At 34.3% G+C, this 14,062-nt stretch overlaps 1 protein-coding gene and 1 long non-coding RNA gene across 8 annotated transcripts; one reads left to right on the plus strand and one right to left on the minus strand.

Moving 5' to 3' along the window:
• Positions 1–50: 50 nt before the first annotated feature.
• On the plus strand, positions 51–11,191 carry LOC145600211 (uncharacterized). 6 transcript variants are annotated; one of them, XM_081656124.1, is made up of 17 exons: positions 51–253; positions 370–485; positions 1,839–1,916; positions 2,035–2,865; positions 4,259–4,457; positions 6,040–6,105; positions 6,182–6,482; positions 6,573–6,782; positions 6,868–7,134; positions 7,226–7,621; positions 7,707–7,980; positions 8,060–8,406; positions 9,840–10,010; positions 10,155–10,265; positions 10,566–10,635; positions 10,733–10,834; positions 10,924–11,191. In XM_081656124.1, exons 8-11 carry the CDS (start codon positions 6,582–6,584, stop codon positions 7,863–7,865), a joined length of 1,023 nt encoding a protein of 340 aa, XP_081512250.1. In that variant the 5' UTR covers positions 51–253; positions 370–485; positions 1,839–1,916; positions 2,035–2,865; positions 4,259–4,457; positions 6,040–6,105; positions 6,182–6,482; positions 6,573–6,581; the 3' UTR covers positions 7,866–7,980; positions 8,060–8,406; positions 9,840–10,010; positions 10,155–10,265; positions 10,566–10,635; positions 10,733–10,834; positions 10,924–11,191. The 6 variants fall into 6 exon arrangements, with proteins under 6 accessions (XP_081512250.1, XP_081512243.1, XP_081512260.1 ...); XM_081656117.1 differs by having other exon boundaries at positions 4,262–4,457; XM_081656134.1 differs by having other exon boundaries at positions 4,297–4,457.
• A 185-nt stretch (positions 11,192–11,376) lies between these two features.
• LOC145586834 (uncharacterized) lies at positions 11,377–13,681 on the minus strand. Of its 2 annotated transcripts, none has more exons than XR_014101028.1 (4): positions 13,301–13,681; positions 12,654–12,733; positions 12,379–12,506; positions 11,377–12,188 (listed from the first exon to the last, which is right to left on the minus strand). It is a non-coding gene; the product is annotated as an uncharacterized LOC145586834 (long non-coding RNA). The 2 variants fall into 2 exon arrangements; XR_014101027.1 differs by having other exon boundaries at positions 13,277–13,679.
• Between the last annotated feature and the right edge of the window lie 381 nt (positions 13,682–14,062).

The following is a 14,062-nucleotide window of genomic DNA, read 5'->3' on the forward strand; positions in this document are numbered from 1 at the left end:
ATTACCAAGCAGTAAAAAAATTTTCTCATTCCAAAAAAGCACTCCTATTCTATCGGAAAACCTCTTTCCTCTTCCCTCGTTCTCTCTAGCTCCTCGTGTTTTCCTCTTTGTTCGTCCCTGTTTCTCATCGAACCGCCTCGACATCGGAAAAAGTTGTTGAATTTCCAACAAAATTCTCTTCTTAAGCTTATTGTGGAAAAAGCTTGTTGAATTTTATACCCAAATTCGGTGTTTAGGGTTTGTACTATGTCAGGTAATGATAATTGTTTGACTTAATTTTGAAATTTAAAGTGTAATTATGTTTGTTTTCAGTTACAATTAGGGGTTTTCTGTTCTGGTTTGTTTGATAATTGCGAAATGGGGTTGTAGGCGGTAGGCGAAGAGGTCCTCGAAGAGGAGGTGGTCGTAGAGGAGGTGCTAGCAGAGGAGGTGCTCGTAGAGGAGGTGCACGCAGAGGAGGTGCTCGCAGTGGCGATGTAGAAGAGGTACTTACTCTTGATTTTGGAAATTTGGGTGTGTATCTTTGATTTAATTTGTAGTTAGGGGGTAGTTAGGGGTAGCTTAAACGTGGGGGTATAGTTTTTTGATTCAATTACAAGTGTGTACTTTTTGTTCAATTACAAGTGTGAATTACTTTTGAATTGTCTTGGATCAGAGATAATAAGATTTGATTTTATTGTAGGAATTTTGGGGTATAGTTAGAACTATGAAGTTAGATAAGTACTTAGTCATATGCTTGTAACTTTGATATTTTTTTATGAATCTTATATAATTACTTAGGTGATTATGAATCTTATATAGTTGGTAGTCATATGCTAGTAACTTAGATGACTTTCATGAATCTTTTATATTAACTTAGGTAATTATGAAGACGTAAATGGAGCATTGTTTTCAGGTGCCATTGTAATCTTATATAATAGCTTAGATGATTATTTTGTTTTAGAAAGCTTACAATTGATGATGGAGAGTATTTTGAGGCTTTAGATAACCCGGATAGTCGGTATAGTTAACTGCACTCTAGTTTATAACTCGGATAGTCAGTATAGTTAACTGCAATCTATCCATTTCTTCTCCGAGTTAAAAGATATCCTATAACTCAATATATTACAATTAAGAATTTGTCCAACTTCCAAATTTCTAATACTTAGTCTTGGCTTTTAATATTGTTCATAAATAGATTATTAGCTGCAGTTATGGTTCACTATGTCCATTAGACACCTGGCCACTGTTTTAGGAACATGAACATTCAATATGATTTTCTTGTTATTTAGAGTAGGTGCATATTGATGCAACAGAAATTGGCTACTGTAGTATTTGTTTAGCTCTTGTATATTTGCTTAGCTCTTATTCTAGTGGAAGATAGTTGCATGGCATCTAATGAATAATTTTATTTAATTCTCTACAGTGTTGGTGGTGATTACGACTCTTAATTCTTTATTTACTTGATCCTACATCAACATTAACATTTGACTTTCCCATGATATCCCAATAATTAATGGATGACAATTATATGCACCTTTAAAAAGTAGTCATTCATATTAATTTTGGGTGTGCTGCCATCAGGGGTCTTTTGAAACATCTCTATGTTGATTTTGGGAATGCTGTAATAATAAACATTAAGAATGAAACCTTTGATTTAACAAGTGCTTATCCAATTATTTGGGTTTTGGTTTCTTATCCATTGCTTACCTCTGACAATTTCTTATCTGTTTGAGTAATTCTTCTCATGTCTTGTCTCTGTGGTTCCTTTGTGTGTTGGTTTTACACATTGTCTATCCATTTTTGATATGTTCTGTTCAATTCAAATGACTGAACTTCTTTATAATATGCTGTAAAAGGTTGTGATTGAAACATCAGCGGGTAATGATGCAAGTGACGGGTGTCGCCCTCGTAAAGTGAGTGCGGATGTGTTTAGGGTGAGTTTTTCATTGTCAGTTGCTGTAGATGTATATGTTGTTATCTCCCTCTGTGGCTTGTATTGTAATTTGAGCCCTATTTTCAGGTTACTCAATATAAACCGTTTTGTTTTTGTAGGACAATTCTCTTAGCGAGGGTGGGAAGATGAAGGAACTTGGCACAGTAATTGAAAGATGCTCTATGGAATTGAAACGGGTATTTGGACTCACTAAATTATTGCTATTAACTCGTTTGTCTTAAGTTTAATTATTTGGAATTAGTAAATTATTGTTATTAGGTTTTGTTACGGTTTAACTTGTGTGTGCAGCTGAAAATGTTAATTGCCGTGTAGAGAGTTTTGGTGCAACAATAAGAAAATTTGATGATGATAAACAAAAGTTAGTGAAGGAAATGGGTTTTGCTGGACTGTATGCCCTTGTTGACAGGCAGCTTCCACGGGAATTATGTTACTGGCTTGCGACACGGGTGGATGTGAACTCTAGGTCTATGGTTACCATAGATGGCAAAGACTTTGGGTTTAGCCCCATTCAAGTTCATTGGGTTCTTGGTATTCCGATGGGAAAGAAGCCGGTACCCAAGAAAGCCACCGAAGAAATGAGTTTTATGCTGGACCGTGTACGCAGTAGGTACAACAGAACTACACCTAGTTTGGTGGAAGGAATTCCTAGGCAAAGCCTTGTTGAAGCAGTTGAAGGTCCATTAGAGGATCCTTCAGATTTCAAGATTGCCTTTTTGCTCCTTGCTATAGTTGATATACTATGTCCTACAACAAGCCATAGGTTATGCCCCTAGTTTTTACCTGCAGCGTTTGCAGCTGAAGATGCAAAGTCCTATGACTGGTGCTCCTTAGTAATCGACCATCTTATGCATGCTATAGGAAGCTTTGCCAGGAGGTTCTACCCAATGGGTTATTCCAAAAGTTGTGGAGGGTGTACAATATTTCTTGCGGTATATTTCCTTACTAATCAATCATTATATTGTTCTTTTTTATTTTTTTTAAACATTTGGGTTGTCTTTTATTTTAAATGAATTTTATGTTGTAGATCTTTTACTTAGATCGATTTTAATCCCCAAACTCCTCATACGCTACCCTACTCCGGGCATCAACCCACATCACACCGGTCAACCTACCATCATCATCTAGCCTATAATTGTGAAAAAAGTTCTGATTATCGGCACTCATCTTATCGAAATAGGCAAGCATTGCATTTGCATCACCGCCACACATCTTCAACTTCTTCAACTTAGCTAGAACATTCCTTAAGTCTCTTTCGGTGATGGCCATGTTCTCAACTCCGCCCCTCTCTTTTGCCAAACTACGATGTACTTGCGTCACTTTTCTCCGTGCACTGCAGTCATTAAAGAGCTTCCTCTTAACCACACTAGTTATTTCATCTTGCGGAAAACATAGAAATATATCTCGACTTCCGTGGAGTAGGATTGTGATTCACATGCTCTACGACTGCCTTCCTAACTTCCCATGAACCATCATGCTTATAAATTGCACTACTACAAAATTACCTTTAAAAGTCGCCCTTTTAGAGTCGCATGTCAAAAATATGTGACACATTAGCCTTTGGAGTCACCCCTTATAGATGAGGCGACACTATAGGTAGTATAATAAGTTTAGAAAAAATGTAAAGTGTCGCTTGATTATTATTGTGTGATTCATAAATGTTTGGAGTCGCCTCATATAAATTAAGTGATTCGTAAGGTTGTTGTATAAATATAGCTATTGAGTCTAATACATCGCCTGAAATTAATATCTGACTCATAAGCTTTACGAGTCACTCGTTATAAATTAGGCGACACATTAGGTCGTATTAGAAATTATGAAAATAAGTCTAAAGTGTCATATGTTCTTGATATGTGACACGTAAGCCTTTGGAGTCGCCTCTTATAAATAACGTGATGCGTAAGGTTTGAATATGAATTTATCTAGGTATTTTATTAACTCGTCCCTTAATTAGTACTATGTCTTCATATACTACTAAAAGAAAGAGTACTAGGTCTTAAAAAAAAAAAAAAGTACTACGTTTTTTTAATCAAAAAGAGAAAAAAAAAAAAAAAAAAAAGTAAACAGTACTACGTTTTTTTAATTTAAAAAAAAAAAAAAAAAAGGTAAAAGAGTACTACATTTTTTTAAATAAAAAAATAAAGTAAAAAAAGTTTAAAACCCTTGAAAACTATCCATATTCATCTTCTTTAACAATACTGTGATTTCCCACGCAAACCAAACCCTTAAATCTTGATTCCCAATCAAACCCCAGTATCTAAAAATTTGTAGTGAAATTCAATAATTTCCCTTGCAATTTGAAAGAAAGAGTTTGCTTTTGCTTAGAAGGGGGGAGTATTTACTGCTTCTCCTAACATTTAAAGAGTGAGAAAACTACCTCGACGGCAGCAAACGCTACTCGGCGGAGAAGCGACGGAGAGTCTAATATTGCGTCTCAACCCCAGCAACTAAATTTTCCGGCCTAATTGTGATAATTTCGACGGTGGGTCTCATCTAATATTTTGTAGAAGCTTCGAATTCGAAGGTAAGCATCTGATAAACCATAATTTAATCTATTTATACATGGGTTATTATAATTTTGGTGTTTTAGTTTATCAAAATTCATTATCTTTCATTGTCTTGTTATTTAAATTAGGCTCAATTCGTTTTTTTGGATCTTATGCTTAATTGAATTTCTACATTTTTGGGGTTTTTTTTTTTTTTTTCATAAAGTACGGTTATGTTCATATGTTGGACCATTGCATGTTGATTATTGATGTGATTTGTTAATCTTGGACTTAATTTTCTTTTTGTATTCCACTAGAAACTTATAAAATTAAGAAAGATGAAGATTATGCATCCCGTATCAGTTTGACATCTTTTAAAATTGATTTTTCAATTAATTTATTAGTCACGTGAATATTGACTATATGGATGCTCTCGTTTTAATTATATAATTTATTGATAAAACTATTTTGATTCTGATGCATATATGGTAGCCACTACGATGTGATCTTATGCTATTACATACTCTGCTACTAATAATAAAAAAAATCTAGAATGAGTTCAACCTATCAAAAAGTCATATAATATTAAATTCTTGTATATTGGTTTATGAGATTTAATGTTTATTAATTAAATATATGTGGGAAATGTATTTGTTAGAGATCAAATGGACAAAACTTGGATTATACGAAAGCGTACTACGCCTGAATTTCAACAAGGGGTTGAAGTTTTTATTCAATTTGCCTTGAAACATAAAAAAAAAGGGGGGAAAATATGTTGTCCTTGTAAGACTTGTGGAAATATGGGTACGGTGTCTAATGAAAATGAACTACGAGATCATATTTTTTGTAATGGGTATTTGAAGAATTATACTGAATGGGTTTGGCATGGTGAGGGAATAGTAGATGATGATATTAACTACGATGATAATGTAGTGGGCTTAAATAATGTTGATGATGATTATGAAGATAATCAGTTTGAAGAGATGTTACATGATATGGAGGAAAATATGGATGAGAGGGGACATGTTTTAGATAGTTTATTAAGTGATGCTAATAAACCTTTGTATGCTGGATGCTCCCAGTATACTAGACTTTTTGGTGTACTAAAGTTGTTCAAAATAAAAGCAAACATGGGTGGAGTGATAAGGGTTTCACATATATTTGTTGGAATCATTGATAGATATGCTTCCCGAAGGTAATGAGCTTCTAAGTTCTACATACCAAGCAAAGAAAATGTTGTGTCCAATGGGTTTAGATGCTGAGAAGATACATGCTTGCCCAAATGATTGTGTGTTGTACCGAAAAGAGTACAGTGACTTGCATGAATGTCCAAAATGTGGGACTTCACGATATAAGGTGAGTAATGATGGTGAAATTGTCAAAGGAGGGGGTCCTGCCAAGGTGCTTTGGTATTTGCCTATTGTGCCAAGGTTTAAACGTTAATTCGCTAATGTTAATGATGCAAAGAATCTAACATGGCATGTTGATGAGCGCGAAAAAGACGGAATGTTTATTTGGTTTCTAACTTTGTGATTGATTAAGGTGTATATTTTAAGTATATTTAAAGTATAACTTATTTGACAGTACACTAACCTTCATCTTTTGTTTTTGCTCTGACAGGTGAACTTTTTTTGTTTGTCAGTAATATAAGTAGCTACAAGTACAAAGTTAATTTCTCAGGATCAGGTATTTAATTATTCTCTCCCATTTTAGGTATATGCATTTACACTCTAATGCTTAACAACGTAACTTATTATGTTAGGATTTTCATATTACATGGTTCTGAGGAAGATCCTTAGCTTCCAGTTCTCATGCTGATGATCAGACTAAGCAATTGAAAAAAGAGAAGACAAAAGGCCTTACAACTGCTAAATATATAACAGAGGATGATGATGGACCGTATCCTCTTGAGTGGGATGCACATGGTACTGTAGTGGGAGAACATAAAGATAAGTACACAACTTATACTGGTGCTATTACTCGTTCAAAGGTCAAAGATTCACATTAAAAATTGGCGTCAAGTTGACAAGGAACTAAAGGATAGGTTATGGGTTTATGTCAAGGTATGTAAATATATATAATTAAGTACTTTTATGCTAAATGATTTTATTTCAATTAATAAGTAATTGATTCCATAACATATGAATATGTAGAAATTATTCATGTGCGATGATGATAAGAAAGAATTTGTATTAAGAGATTGCAACAAGAGGTGGAGAGGATTTAAGACAAGATTAACTCGTGAATATTTAACACAACATGAGAAAAATGAAGAAGAACACCCACCCTGGAAGTTTTACCCTGGCATTGATGAAGATGATTGGAAATTATTCAAGGAGCTACGTGAAAAACCTGAATTCAAGGTATTGCCTATTTTACTTTCTCTTTTCTCCTTTAATTCCAAATTGTTCAACATATTATGTGATGCTAAGTATATTATATTGTCAGGCTATAAGTGAACAAAATCGAAGTAACCAAGCTAAAAATGAGCACCCACATCATTTGGGTCGTGGTGGATATGAAAAACAAGAAGAACGACATATCAAAGCCCAACTGAAAAATGCTGCCCTTTCATCAACTTCCTCTTCTACTGGAGCTGAATTCGAAATGCCTGCAATACCTCCAAGACTTCGCTATGAGAAGTGGATAGAGGGAAGAAAGGACAAGAATGGGAATATCCCAAATGAGAAGACTAAAGAAATTGTGGAGAAAATTGTAAGCATTCATTTTTTTAGTCCCAAGTAACTATTATTTTACACTATTGCTGTTTTAAAGAACTATTTATGTTTATTATATTTTCAAACAGTATGAGCTTAGGGAAAAAGAAAAATCTGGTGATTTTGTGTCCTCCGGAAGTTATGATATTTTAACAAAAGCGCTTGGGACTCCCGAGAATGGAGGTCATGTGAGGGGAGTGGGAGGAAAAGCAACTCTTACATCAATTTTTAAAAGAAAGAAGCGTTGTCGTGAGATAAATGGTGTGCTAACATTTAAACAAGTGGAGGAATTTGCACATTTACTCATAGAACAAGTAAGGGAGCAAACAAGAGCAGAAATGAAAGTTGTTACCCTTGAGATTTTGAAGTCTTGTGGCATACATGTACCAAATGATGTTGAAGTCAATATGAATGGTCCTACATCTCTTCATCCTCGTAGCAGTTGTTACTCTATTGATCCCGATCCTTTCGTTAAAGGATCTAAGGTAATTATTTATATATCATTATTAGCATATACATGACCTCAAGAATTTGATTATAAAAACTGATATTATTAAAACTTGTGTACAGGAGCCCATTCCATGTGAGTTACTGGTCCTTGAAAAAGATCAAGTATATCGTGTTGTGGCTAGAGGGACCTTATGTAAAGCTGAACCGAGAGAGATTATTCATAATGTTCTATTACTTGAAGATCATGTCAAAGTAAGTGACTATCTTAGATATTGTTGACGGGGAGGAGAATACAACCCTACCTTTACCTTTTTCCGGACATGAATATCTTGGTGATGATGTAAAAGGAAGTTGGGCACAATGGCCTCGGAAACAAGTCAGATTGTCTTAGGAGGTAACTTACTTTTATTTTAGATAAAATTAAATTATAAAGTATAAGCATTTAATTATCTTCTCTTATTTTTCATATGAAGATCAACCAAAACCCACAGAAAAAGAACAAGGAAAATAGCCAAGATGGTAATAAAATAGGTGATATTGGTTCAGCGGCTGAATCTCATCAGAAGGAAAATGAGAATGAAACCATACAACGCTTCCTTGTTAGCAAGGTCACATTCTTGTCTTTTCCAAAAAGTTGCAAGGATCTATACAACTTGTATAAGAATCAAGACATTGATTTCAGCGTTGATGTTGAGTTTGAAGAGAATATATTCTCTTATCCCGAGAGAGTCACTTTTACAGCTTACGTATTTGGTGAGGATCTTAAGCAATTATTTGAAATGGCATGGCTAAACATATCATGTGTTCATATTTGGATAAGGTAATAATACTTAGATTGTGAAATTTCCTGTAAATTCACTAGTAGAAAATATGTAATGGCAAGCGGTTCAAACCCCCTAATGGGAAGCGGTTCTGAACCGCATGCTTTTAAGGGGCTTGCCATTAGCCTTTTACATGCCATTTGTAGTGAATGGGCAGCGGTTTTGGCGCCAAACCGCTGCCCATTATGGCTATAAAAAATTTTTAAAAAAAAAAAAAATTTTTTTGGTGTTTTTCACTAAAATTGATACACGAACAAATGTAAAACCAATAATATTTAGATAAATTAATTGATTGTTGTAACTTATAAGTATTACATTACATAAAAAAAAATTAATACAAGTAATAAAAATAATACAACAGCTTGATTAAAAAAAAAAAAAAAACAAACAAACAAAACAGCTCTTGTTCACTTGCTCCACCACCACCACCGTCCACATGCACCACCACCGTCCACGCACGCGCACCACCACCATCCACCAAATCCCAGCCATTTTTGCGTAAAACGACCCCCACCATCCATCAGATCCCAGCCCATTCGCCCACCAAGACCCCACCAAAACCCCCACCAACACCAGATCCCAACCTACTTCGCCCACCACGACCCCCACCAAAACCCCCACCAACACCAGATCGGCCTGAAACAAATCAATTCAACCACACATCACCATACAATTAAAAAAAAAAAAACTTAAAAAAAATAAAAATTACCATGAATTCCACCATAACCTCGAAATTGGCTTGAAATTTGGGTTTTAAGGGTCAAATTCGACCAAGAAAACTCTAGATCTAGAGTTTTATGGTCGAATTTGACCTAAAAAACTCGAAAATTATGGTCTAAACTCGAATTTGCTCGAAAAGGATGGTCTATGCTCGAATTTGCTCGAAAATATGGTCGAAAATTCGCTCGAATTTGCTCGAATTTGCTCGAAAATTTGTTCGAATTTGCTCAAAAATATGGTCTAACTCACGGAGATGGAGAACGGAGATGAGAGAAGAAAGAGAAGGAGATGGAGGAGAGCTGGAGAGAGTGAGGGTGTGAAAATGGAAGGGAGGAGGAGAGAGAGCGTGAGAAATAGAGAGGAGGAGGAGAGAGAAAGTGCGTGAAAACTGAGGGGAGGAGGAGAGAGAGCGTGAGAAATATAGAGGAGGAGGAGAGAGAGCGTGAGAATTAGGGTTTTTTTAAAGAAATGGCAAGCAGTTCATGTTCCAAACCGCTTGCCATTTACAATTTGGCAAGCGGTTCACCCTAAACCGCTTGCCATTTACAATTTCGCAAGCGGTTCACCCTAAACCGCTTGCCATTTACAACATTGCAAGCGGAATTGCAAAACCGCTTGCCATTTGGGGCTTCCCATTACATTTATTCTACTAGTGATTTTTGATTAAAAATGCTTATTATTTATCATATTAATATTTTTGCAATTGGTTTAGGTGTTTGCAAAGCGAAATCAATAAGAATGAAGTTCAAGACACCATTGGATTTTTTTGTCCCCAAAGGTTAGAAATGGTTAAATCTCGTCCTTCCTCGCTGACAAGTTATTTGAACCATTCAATGACCAAGCAACGTACGAAACAATATATACTTGCCCCTCTCTATCAAGAGTAAGCACACACAACTCATAACTAATCACATTACTTTGTTAACCTCAGTTTAGTTTTTTTTTTTTTTTTTTTTTTTTTTTTTTTTTTTTTTTGTGAATAATTTATCTAACTTTTTTTTCTTACTGTATGTTGTTTATTCATAAGTCATCATTGGATGCTAGTTGTGATTTGCCCCCAAAAAGGAGAAGCTTTTTTCTTCAATTCTTTGGCAGATTGGTCATTAGATAGTGTGCATCTCAAAGGAGCATTATCTGTGTAAGTATTACAAGTTAATCTTTTTCTGTTACTTGTTTGATAATATATGGATGCTGGTGGTGATAAGATGAATTGCCAAAGGTTATAAGTGATGATTTTCATGGTGTTTGAGAAGAGTTGGTTGTATATTGTAATGTTACAGATGTTATATGCCGGAAGTATTGGTGGTTTTAGATGCTTTTAATAATGGCATAGTGCCGTATAGGTCAATTTTATGGAGAGATGCTGCCAATTTTTTTTATAGGTTTGATTAGTTTTTTATGTCCATATGTAATGCATTCGTATCAAATTTGTGTACAGGGCATATAGAACTTTAATGAATATTAACAAAGGATCTCGGAAAACAAAGCTAACGTGGAATGTCATTGAGGTAGATGTTGCTGGTTTACATTATATTACTATGGTCATTTAAGTTTTATGTGTGTACTGACATTACTAGAAAAAAAAAATTATTATTTTCATTTCAGTGTTCTCGACAAAGAGGCGGAGTTGAGTGTGGCTATTATTTCATGAAGTATATGGATCAAATTGTCTCACTTATACTACAAAAAGATAACGATTGGGAAAAGGTATTAAATAAATATTTATTTTTATAAAATCAGCGGTTGTTTATGTTACATGTATGTATTACTAATATATCTATTTATTGTGTATGTAGCATTTCTCTCTTGAGCCTTTCACTAAGGAGGTGATAGATGATATTCGAGAAAGATGGTGTAGATATTTTTATGATAAATGCTTGTAGTTTAATGAGAATGAAACTTGTACTCAAAAGTTAGCGAACAAAGTTATTTCAGTTTTTTTCTTCGTTTTTTATAGCACAGAAATTTTCATGTATGTACTTGTTTTATTAGAAAATTTTCAATTATTAATATATTTTAGTTAATTTTGTCTTTATTAGTTTGAATTAGTCAAATATCGTCATTTTTTATTTATTCATTTTTATGATTATAAATAAATTTTAATACTATGCATGTTTAGGATAGCTGCACGTAGCAGGGCCATTACATTATAAGCATCGCCTCTAATGAATAGGTGACTCATAATTTTAATCATACGCATCGCCTCTAATAAATAAGTGACTCATAAATTTTATCATACGCATCGCCTCTAATAAATAAGTGACTCATAAATTTTACCATACGCATCGCCTTTACTAAATAAGCAACACATAATTTTTATTATATACATCGCATTTTTGTAAATAAATGACTTATAAAATAGACCTTACCCGTCGCCTCTAAAGTAACGTGTGACTCGAAAACTATATTTTTCAAGTCGCATCTAAAGAAACAAGTGACTCATAAACTATATTATAGTGACTCCTATACCTTATTTTATGCATCGCCTATAATCAACCAAGCGACTCGTAAAGTACTCTAACGCATCAGGTCATAGGCAACACGTAAGGGGGGTACCTATTGTGTCGGTGCCTGTAGTTTTGCCCTTGAAGCGATGTGTAAGATGGTTTAGAGGCGACTCGATAGGGGTTTTTTGTAGTGTTGCCCTCATTTGCACAAGACAACCACATTTCTTCGTCTTCCTACGATTTAGCTGCAAACTTAAACCACCACCATACACCCTTTTCCCATTAACTTTTCGTCTTAGTTTGGGCTGACCAGCACATTCACATCTCCATATGTAACTCCTCAACTTAGTATTATCAATTCTACCATTCTCAATTTTGTAATTACCAGCTGCACGTAAAACTCCAAAACCTTGGTGCTTCCCGTACTGCCTCCAGAATTTGTCTGCCTCCTCCCAACTACTAAAAACCATACCTACTTCAGGGTGGTTCAGTTTATCTTCAATTTGTCTTTCTTCATTCTCAACCACACAACGTAAAGGAGTACAAAAGCCCTCCTCCAAACCATGCTCCAAATTATCTACAACTGAAGCAATAGGGGTTGATAACAACTCCACCTGCCAACAAAAGACAACACATTCAACTATAAATGCTCTATTTAGGAAGTCTACAAATAAAACTGCCCACAAAACAACTTTGACATGTACAACGTACTACAATAACCAAAATACATACACTAGACTACTAACGACAAAAAAAAAAAAAAAAAAAAAAAAAAAAAAAAAAAAAAACCTCAACTAATTATACCTCTTCAATTTGTCCTTCTTTCTCAACCACACAACGTAAAGGAGTACAAAAGACCTCCTCCAAATTAAACCATGCTCCAAATGGTTGAAATCATCTACTGAAGCAATAAGGGTTGATAACAGCTCCACCTACCAATAAAAAAAATTACATTCAACTATAAATGCTCTAATGAGGAAGTCTACAAATCAAACTGCCCAAAAAACAACTCACATGTACAGCATACTACAATAAACAAAATACACCAGACTACTATCAAAGCACACAACTAATTATACCTCCTCAAGTTCTTCCTCATGCGACACAACCTCATTTTCTATATAAGCTTGTTCCATTTCTGTATAAGAATCTTCCATTTCTACAAACAAAACATAACACAGCCATGTGACTTCAATAATTCAAGGAAATTTGGAATAATACAAGTTCGTGATTTAAGCTCCATATCAAACCAAGCAAATATACCAACTCCAATTCATATATTAATGTCAAAATACAAACCAAAGGAATTATACAAACTTGAATTCACAAATTAACCCCACCAAATTCAAGGAAATTTCTAATGGGCTTAACAAGTTCAACGCAAAATTCAACAGCTATTAAAAATGGGCTTCAAATTCAACAACTTCCTTCACATACTCCCCATAATGCAGTACATTAATTTACAAATAAAAATAACAAATTAAACATTAAGGGATGAATTCACAAATTATTGTAAAAAAGCAGTAATTAATTATATACTTCAACAAGACTACGAAGAAATTGAAAACAACACTACCCAATCCCACTGATAAATGACATTCCACTTATACTACTCAAAAGGAGTAACTATAACCCAACCAGCAATTCAGTCAATAGCGTTTCAATTAACAACAAAACCCTAAAAATCATAAGTACAATTCACCTGACAATTAAGGGAGAGCTACACCTCTTGACGGACGATCTCTTCTTGTTACAGTTGACAGGTTGCGGAGCCAGATCTACTCGGATTTTCTTCGATACAGTTAAGCGGTTTTCCAGCCTTCAGAAAACCTTTGGCGCGGGTTGGATGTTTTTTAGCGGGTTCTGCTTTTACCCCCCTTGCTATCACTTTTACTTATTTTAATTCTTTTTAGCTTTAAAAAAATATAAAAAATAATTTTTTATTATCGTATGGGTTGGGCTTATCCCATACTAGGTAGTGGGTAATACTTACTCATACTAGTAAGCAAAGCAACAAAAATAAGTAGAGTAAATAAAACCAAAAAAAATAAATATTCTCTCCAAATGAAAGCCCAACAAAAATAATTCTAATTCCTTTTATTTTATTATTTTTTTATTGAACTTACAAACAATTTTTTATTTTTATTTTTATTGTCACCCTCGGATTTTGCCTTCACACCTTAATTAAAAAATTAAAGGTTGAACCTTAGGGTCTTCTTTTTGACTTTGAATTACTTGAATAAGATTAGAAATAAAGCTAAGAATAATAATTAATATATATATATGCATAGAAATTTTACGTTACATTTAAGCCTTTTGGGTTGTATGGGTTTGAAAGCTAGTTGTTAAGAAGTCGAATTCGTTCTAAACATCAAAAAACATAGAATTCGAATGAAGATAGAATTTAGAAAGCACATCACACGAGTCAGCAGTTTTGCGGTATTTGTTTTTACGAATTTTCCACCATGTATCATTGAGTTTTAACTTA

This window comes from Chenopodium album, chromosome 2 (assembly GCF_948465745.1).
Source record: "Chenopodium album chromosome 2, dcCheAlbu1.1, whole genome shotgun sequence".
In the NCBI taxonomy this organism is placed as follows: domain Eukaryota; kingdom Viridiplantae; phylum Streptophyta; class Magnoliopsida; order Caryophyllales; family Amaranthaceae; genus Chenopodium; species Chenopodium album.

Bases quoted from the DNA above. Each gene is read 5' to 3' on its own strand.
- LOC145600211 (XM_081656124.1), top strand. From the start codon at position 6,582: ATGTGCGATGATGATAAGAAAGAATTTGTATTAAGAGATTGCAACAAG. The intron at 7,135-7,225 runs GTAAGCATTCAT...ATTTTCAAACAG, and splicing joins AAGAAATTGTGGAGAAAATT to TATGAGCTTAGGGAAAAAGA. The intron at 7,622-7,706 runs GTAATTATTTAT...ACTTGTGTACAG, and splicing joins CTTTCGTTAAAGGATCTAAG to GAGCCCATTCCATGTGAGTT.